The sequence below is a fragment of the Nansenia antarctica genome (assembly GCF_963989245.1).
Source record: "Nansenia antarctica genome assembly, chromosome: 3".
Classification (NCBI taxonomy): Eukaryota; Metazoa; Chordata; class Actinopteri; order Argentiniformes; family Microstomatidae; genus Nansenia; species Nansenia antarctica.
In genome coordinates, this window is record NC_137688.1 from 73,975,173 (window position 1) to 73,984,062 (window position 8,890).

Sequence of the window (8,890 nt, forward strand, 5' to 3'; positions counted from 1 at the left end):
TGGCCAGAGGTCCAGCGCAAACACACACGTCTGTGAGTAATACTTCAACTGACGCTTCCACAACGTTGAATATTTTTCCTACGACGGCCGACCTTGTCATTAGGTACTCCTGACTAGTACCTTCCCTTTTACACTACTCACTCTAACACACACACACACACACACACACACACAGAGTCATGTTATCCCAGGTCAACACACACAACACACTACACACTACACATCAGCGTACAATTAGATATCAGTCAAGACAAGGGAAATGTATTTCCCTTGAGGAAAAACTAAAACAAAAACATACTTTTGAGAACTACTGAAATGAAGGTCTGATGGAATGGTTGATTTGTTTGTGGACCCCTCTGACAGCATGGAATGATGGTTTGGGACACAGACACGGACACACACACGCACACGAGATGGTACACATACATTAAGAGTGAGGCATCTTGCTTGTATATTCAGTCTTTCAATGGTTCCTATGAGGAGAGCAGAAACTACAGGCACCTTCATAGGTGGCGGGGGGGGCGGCTGTGGCGCAGGAGGTAGAGCCACGGCTAATGATCGCAAGGTCGGCCTGCAGATCAGCGGTTCGAACCTCGGCTGGCCGAGGTTTATATAATTCAGTCTATATAAGTCATCTATATAAGTCAGTCTATATACTGTACGTCAGTCTATATAATTCAGTCTATATAAGTCAGTCTATATACGTCAGTCTATATAAGTCAGTCTATATAAGTCATCTACATAAGTCAGTCTATATAAGTAATCTATATAAGTAATCTATACAAGTCAGTCTATATAAGTCTGTCTATACAAGTCAGTCTATATAAGTCAGTCTATATAAGTCAGTCTATATAAGTCAGTCTATATAAGTCATCTACATAAGTCAGTCTATATAAGTAATCTATATAAGTCATCTATACAAGTCAGTCTATATAAGTCTGTCTATATAAGTCAGTCTATATAAGTCATCTATACAAGTCAGTCTATATAAGTCAGTCTATATAAGTCAGGCTATATAAGTCAGTCTATATAAGTCTGTCTATATAAGTCAGTCTATATAAGTCTGTCTATATAAGTCAGTCTATATAAGTCAGTCTATATAAGTCAGTCTATATAAGTCAGGCTATATAAGTCAGTCTATATAAGTCAGTCTATATAAGTCAGTCTATATAAGTCTGTCTATATAAGTCAGTCTATATAAGTCAGGCTATATAAGTCAGTCTATATAAGTCAGGCTATATAAGTCAGTCTATATAAGTCATCTACATAAGTCAGTCTATATAAGTCAGTCTATATAAGTCAGTCCATTTTAAGAAAAAAACGATCCAAAATGTCAGAAAATGTCAGGCAGCACGGAGGTCCAAATCGCACCTCTTTACGATTCTTGTTCTTACAGAACAGATTATTAGAGATACACGTTTGTAATTCTTGTAATTATTATGCTGTCATTGAAAACGATTGTCTAAATTAGCTAGTTTCTTTTTTTATCGTAACTGTCTTTGGTCAAGTGTAAAAGTGTTAAGCATTCGCTCACTATGCGGCAGAAAAACTGGAACAAGCCGTCACAAAACATTGTGTCTTTATCAATGTTAAAAGACTTCTGTTCTGGCTTTTAATTGACAGTATTTTAAAATACTGACAGTGTAGGCTAGGGCTTTAACTGAGTGATTTGTTTTTATTTATTGATTTCAAACTTGAACTTTTTAAAATTGTTATTGTACTGCACTTCTTTTGTCCGGCTTTTAATTTATTGTATTTGAAACGATTACCAATTTGTATTTTAAAATATATTATAGTTATTATGTTTTTATGTAAAGCACTATGACTTTTTATTCATTTGTATGAATATGTGCTACATGAATACATGTGCCTTGTCTGTCTGTTAGGGTTGGGCTGTCAGTCAGCTGATCACTAAACATGGTACTGCAGTCACACCTGGTCCCTGCCTACCTTGCAACACAGACATAGCTACCTAGTCCCTGCCTACCTGGCAACACAGACATAGCTACCTGGTCCCTGCCTACCTGGCAACACAGACATAGCTACCTGGTCCCTGCCTACCTGGCAACACAGACATAGCTACCTGGTCCCTGCCTACCTGGCAACACAGACATAGCTACCTGGACCCTGTTTACCTGGCAACACAGACATAGCTACCTGGACCCTGTTTACCTGGCAACACAGACATAGCTACCTGGACCCTGGCAACACAGACATAGCTACCTGGACCCTGCCTACCTGGCAACACAGACATAGCTACCTGGACCCTGCCTACCTGGCAACACAGACATAGCTACCTGGACCCTGCACTGGAGATGTCAGACAAAACAAAACAAAATCAAAAACACACAAAATAAAATAAAACGCTAAAAGTCTTCACATGTGACGGGAAGGTTTTCCCTGGTCGTAGGGGCTGACGGGAGCTAGAGTGGAATTCAAGTGGGAGTTTTTGGGAGGGAGAGAGAGAGAGAGAGAGATACTCTCTGCTCTGCTCTCAAAAGCTATGATAGCTAGCCTTAGCGTTAGCTTCTAGAACGAAAGAGAGAGAAGAGGTACTGGACTAGAGAAAGGCACCCGGAGACACACACGGCAGCCAAACTGTCCCCCCCCCCCCCCCCCCCCCCCGTCATTTCATTCAGTCCCATTCAATGAGAGGATGGGGGGAGGATAGGGGGGAGGGAGGCAGTAGGGTTTGGGGGGGGGGGGGCTCTCAGTGTGGCCTCCTGGGAAATAAAAAAAAACTAAAACGTTGACATCAATAAGTCCTGACCCCCCATGTCCTGACCCCCTCATGTCCAATCCCTAATCATCATCATCTCATTCCTGACGCTGACACCATCCCACCATCCCTAAGTCAGTCAGTCTAACCCTAACCCTAATCTCGTTCCGAGTCCGTCAGTCCTCTTCTTCCTTTCCTCCTCCTCCTCCTCAGATCTGCAGCACCAGACCGGCGGCCGAGATGTTGTCCCCGCCCCCGGCGGTCTGGTACACCTCGGTGCACACCAGCACCGGCGCCACGCACACCTGGTACTCCTCCTCCTCCCAGCAGCTGACCGGTCGCGTCTCCTCCAGCGGCATGCGGGGGCTGCCCTCCTGGCGGCTGACGGAGAAGGACTCGTCCATGATGAGGCGCGCCTTGCTGGGGTCGATCTCCGGCCGGCCGCACACGTGGCGGTTGGCCGTCAGCGAGGCCTTGGCCGTGGCCGACATGGTGTTCTTCCACCGGGAGCCGTGCGTCACGATCATGGCCTGGAAGGCCAGCGTGTGGACGTGAAGGCGGGTCAGCGGGCGGCCCGACAACTTCTTCTTCTTGTTGTCGTTGGCGTAGTCGGCAGAGTTGGAGTTGGCGTAGTCGGCAGAGTCGGCGTTGGCCTCGCGGTGGCGCTGGTTGACGAGGCGGTAGAGCTCTCTCATCTGGTCCAGCACCGTGGCCACGCGGGGGTTGGGGTCCGACAGCACGGTGACGTTGGAGCCCCGCAGGAGGCTGAGCAGGTTGGGGAGCTCCTGCTCGTTCATGCCCAGGGAGTCGGCGTGCGGCGTGACCAGCTGCAGGAGCTCCTTTATCAGCCCCTCGTCCACGAAGCTGGCCATCTCGAAGTGGACGCCCGTCCTGGGGGACGAGGAGGACAGCAGCGCCGCCAGACGGGTCAGCAGGGCCTCGCGCTCGCCTGGGGGGGGGAGGGATGGGAGGGAGGAGGGAGTAGGGAGGGGGGAGGAGAGAGAGGAGGGAGGAGGGAGGAGAGGGAGGGAGGAGGAGAGGGGGGAGAGGGAGGGAGAAGGAGATGGGGTGGGAGGGGGGAAAGGAGGGGTGGTGGGGGGAGGGGAGAGAGGAAAAGAGGAGTGGGAGGGAGTTAGTTATTATTATTATTATTTATTTTTTTAAACAGTCTGGTATCTCACTAGACCAGTATCGACGTTTTAATCATACAAGAATAAATGTCAAAGAGCATAAAACAAAAGGTAAAATAGAAACATTAAAAAACCTGAAAACTAACACACATCTAACCATACGTACATATCACACACCATACATCATATATCATACATATCACACACCATTCACCATACATATCACACACCATACATCATATATCATACATATCACACACCATACATCATATATCATACATATCACACACCATACATCATATATCATACATATCACACACCATACATCATATATCATACATATCACACACCATACACCATACATATCACACACCATACATCATATATCATACATATCACACACCATACATCATATATCATACATATCACACACCATACACCATACATATCACACACCATACATCATATATCATACACATCACACACCATACATCATACATCATACATCATACACATCACACACCATACATCCTATATCATACATCATACATATCACATACCATACATATCACACACCATACATCACACATCACACATAACCACATAACAGAAGCAGCAGTGGTCAGGCGTCTGGGCGGCCAGCCTGTAGAGACGCCCTCAGGGCTGTGAAACCCTCCACACGTCAGGACCCACCGCCCCTGAGGCCACACCTACACACACCGCCTCCCAGCCCTCCACATGTCAGTGTGACAGCCAGCTGAATGAACACAAACAGCCTGAGCCTCTGGTGTTGGAAAAATAAACATTCCTAGTCACACACAGCAGGGCTAATACCCTCCTCTATCTGCCCCCCTATGCCCTGACAGGGGCTAATACCCTCCTCTATCTGCCCCCCTATGCCCTGACACAGGCTAATACCCTCCTCTATCTGCCCTCCCTATGCCCTGACACAGGCTAATACCCTCCTCTATCTGCCCTCTCTATGTCCTGACACAGGCTAATACCCTCCTCTATCTGCCCTCCCTATGCCCTGACAGAGGCTAATACCCTCCTCTATCTGCCCCCCTATGCCCTGACACAGGCTAATACCCTCCTCTATCTGCCCCCCTATGCCCTGACACAGGCTAATACCCTCCTCTATCTGCCCCCCTATGCCCTGACAGAGGCTAATACCCTCCTCTATCTGCCCTCTCTATGCCCTGACACAGGCTAATACCCTCCTCTATCTGCCCCCCCTATGCCCTGACACAGGCTAATACCCTCCTCTATCTGCCCCCCTATGCCCTGACACAGGCTAATACCCTCCTCTATCTGCCCCCCTATGCCCTGACACAGGCTAATACCCTCCTCTATCTGCCCCCCCTATGCCCTGACACAGGCTAATACCCTCCTCTATCTGCCCCCCCTATGCCCTGACAGAGGCTAATACCCTCCTCTACCTGCCCCCCTATGCCCTGACAGACAGGCTAATACCCTCCTCTATCTGCCCTCTCTATGCCCTGACAGAGGCTAATACCCTCCTCTATCTGCCCCCCCTATGCCCTGACACAGGCTAATACCCTCCTCTATCTGCCCTCTCTATGCCCTGACAGACAGGCTAATACCCTCCTCTATCTGCCCCCCCTATGCCCTGACACAGGCTAATACCCTCCTCTATCTGCCCCCCCTATGCCCTGACACAGGCTAATACCCTGCTCTATCTGCCCCCCCTATGCCCTGACACAGGCTAATACCCTCCTCTATCTGCCCCCCCTATGCCCTGACACAGGCTAATACCCTCCTCTATCTGCCCTCTCTATGCCCTGACAGAGGCTAATACCCTCCTCTATCTGCCTCCCTATGCCCTGACACAGGCTAATACCCTCCTCTATCTGCCCCCCCTATGCCCTGACACAGGCTAATACCCTCCTCTATCTGCCCCCCTATGCCCTGACACAGGCTAATACCCTCCTCTATCTGCCCCCCCTATGCCCCGACAGAGGCTAATACCCTCCTCTATCTGCCCCCCTATGCCCTGACACAGGCTAATACCCTCCTCTATCTGCCCCCCTATGCCCTGACAGACAGGCAGACAGGCAGGCAGACAGAAAGACAGACAGGCAGACAGTCAGACAGGCAGACAGTCAGACAAACAGGCAGTCAGACAGAGTCAGACAGTCAGACAGACAGGCAGACAGTCAGACAAACTGGCAGTCAGACAGACAGACAGACAGTCAGTCAGACAGACAGTCAGACAGTCAGACAGACAGACAGACAGTCAGACAGGCAGACAGACAGACAGACAGGCAGACAGACTGGCCTATTCATAGAGGATGAGTCAACAGGCCAGCAACAGCTAGAGGGACTGTGTCTCTCTCTCTGTCTCTCTCTGTCTCTCTCTGTCTCTCTCCGTCAATTCAATTTTTAAATTTTATTGAAAATGGGAAACATACATTTACATTGCCAAAGCATGTGTGAAGATAAAAAATATTATGTCTCTCTCTCTCTCTCTCTCCCCCTCTCTCTCTCCAAACAGAGATGTTAAGTATTCCTGCCCATCAGTGTGTTCTGTATTGAGAACAGACGTGTCCAGAGATGCCCTCACCCCGTTGGAAGGGGAAGCTGTCCATCATCTGGAGCCCGCCCACCACCAGCAGGTCTGGCTGGAAGTGGTGAAGCTTCAGGGAGAAGTCCTCCATGGACGACAGGTACGGGTTGTGGTCGTCACTGTGGACTATGTACCTGAGTCACACACACACACACACACACACACAGACACAGAGAGACAGACAGACAGAGAGAGAGAGAGACACACACACACACACACACACACACACACACACACACACACAGTTAAGAGAGGTCACATACAGGTTGAGGTGAGGGGGCTACAATGTGAGGGTGACTGTGCTGTCCTCTACACATACACATATACACACACACACACACGCCCCCCCCCCCTCACCTGTTAGCCCTGCGGGAGGTGTAGGGCCCCCAGGAGGCTCCTGAGGGGTACTCCAGGATCAGGTGGATGTCTGGCTCCTCCACCACGTTACCTGCCACTAGGGGGGGGGGAGAGAGAGTGAGGGGAGGAGGAGGAGGAAGAGAGGGAGGGAGAGAGAGGGAGGGAGAGAGAGAGGGAGGGAGAGAGAGAGAGATAGAGGGAGGGGGGGAGAGCGAGGGAGGGAGAGAGAGGGAGTGAGGGGAGGAGGAGGGGGAGGAAGAGAGGGAGGGAGAGAGAGGGGGAGGGAGGGAGAGAGAGAGGGAGGGGGAGGGAGAGAGAGAGGGAGATAGAGGGAGGGGGGGAGAGGGAGGGAGGGAGAGAGAGAGAGGGAGATAGAGAGGGAGGGAGAGAGAGAGGGAGGGAGAGAGAGAGATAGAGGGAGGGGGGGAGAGCGAGGGAGGGAGAGAGAGGGAGTGAGGGGAGGAGGAGGGGGAGGAAGAGAGGGAGGGAGAGAGAGGGGGAGGGAGAGAGAGAGAGAGGGAGGGAGAGAGAGAGGGAGGGGGAGGGAGAGAGAGAGGGAGATAGAGGGAGGGGGGGAGAGGGAGGGAGGGAGAGAGAGAGGGAGGGAGAGAGAGAGGGGGGGAAGGGGAAAGAGATTAAAAAGGGAGGAATGAAATCAAGAAACAGGTGTGTGTATGTTCTTGTTACATGTTCTTGCACAGTTGTACAGTATATTTATTCATAATATTCACTCATGGTAGTGTGTATATATGTGTGTATATTGTCTTGAGTATTGTTGTGTTGTGGTCTTGTTGTTGTACTGTAGCGTGTTCAGCATGGAGAAGTCATGTTCCTACTGCACCTGGACAATACAGCTGAATTGAATTGAATTCTGTGTGAGCTGTGTGTGTGTGCGTGCGTGTGTATGTGTATGTTCTGTGTGTCTGTGTGTCTGTGTACCTCTGTCTGTGTGTCTGTGTACCTCTGTCTGTCTGTCTGTGGTTATGTTCTGTGTGTGTGTGTGTGAGTGTGTGTGTGCGCGTCTGTGTGTGTACCTCTGTCTGTGTGTGTGTGTGTGTGTGTGTGTGTACCTCTGCCTGTGTGTCTGTGTGTGTGTGTACCTCTGAGTGTGTGTGTACCTCTGTGTGTGTGTCTGTCTATGTGTGTGTGTGTGTGTGTGTGAATGTGTACCTCTGTGTGTGTGTGTGTGTGTGTGTGTGTGTGTACCTGTGATGTGCTCAGACAGCACGTCAGTGAAGTCGGGGCTGAAGCTGCCCCCTAGCAACACGTCACAGCCCTCGGTTGCCAGGCGACCGGCCATCACCGGGGCGTTGCCCCCTATCGACCAGCGGTTGCCCGGCAACTCACGAGACGCCTCGACCAGCTGAGCGAAGAGAGTGTCGTTCATAACAAACCGCCTGGAAGAGAGGAGGAGGAGGAGGAGGGGGAGGAGGGGGAGGAGGAGGAGGAGGAGGAGGAGAAGAAGAGAGGAGGAAGAGAAGAGGGGGGAGGATGGGGGGGAGGGGGAGGTGGAGGTGGAGGAGGAGGAGGAGAAGGAGGAGAAAGGGGAGGAGGCGGAGGAGGAGGAGGAAGAGGGGGAGGGGGAGGAGAGGGAGGGGGAGGAGGAGGGTTAACACTGCCAAACTGCTCCACAAATAACAGCTTTAACATCACAAAACCTAGCCGAGAAAACACACTACTTTCTAGAAGTGAGTGTGTGTGTGTGTGTGTGAGTGTGAGTGTGTGTTGACTTAAGTCTTATGCGATTAGACAACTGGCTGAACTGGAGCATCAGGGAGCTGAAGGTTTGGTCAGCAGCACACACACACACACACACACACACACACAGACACACACACAGAGACAGACAGACACACACAGACACACACACACACAGACACAGAGACAGATAGACACACACAGATACAGACAGACACACACACACACACACACACACACACAGACACACACAGACACAGACGACACACACAGAGACACGCGCACGCACAGACACACGCACACAGACACACACACAGACACAGACACAGACGACACACACATAGAGACACAGAGACGCGCGCACGCCAGGGTTTCCGTTAGAAAAATTTGCCGCCGGAC

At 50.3% G+C, this 8,890-nt stretch overlaps 1 protein-coding gene across 2 annotated transcripts in view; it reads right to left on the minus strand.

Annotated features, from left to right (window-relative positions):
• Window positions 1-2,700: 2,700 nt before the first annotated feature.
• Window positions 2,701-8,890, minus strand: part of adpgk2 (ADP-dependent glucokinase 2) — a 13,458-nt gene continuing 7,268 nt past the window's right edge. The window contains exons 3-6 of one of the 2 annotated variants that reach the window (XM_080525787.1): window positions 8,000-8,190; window positions 6,794-6,890; window positions 6,434-6,570; window positions 2,864-3,668 (exon numbers count right to left, since the gene is read on the minus strand). In XM_080525787.1, coding sequence (XP_080381913.1) covers window positions 2,929-3,668; window positions 6,434-6,570; window positions 6,794-6,890; window positions 8,000-8,190 — 1,165 coding nt within the window. In that variant the 3' untranslated portion in view covers window positions 2,864-2,928. Of the gene's footprint in view, window positions 3,669-6,433; window positions 6,571-6,793; window positions 6,891-7,999; window positions 8,191-8,890 lie in introns of both variants that reach the window. The other variant, XM_080525788.1, reaches the window with a different exon arrangement.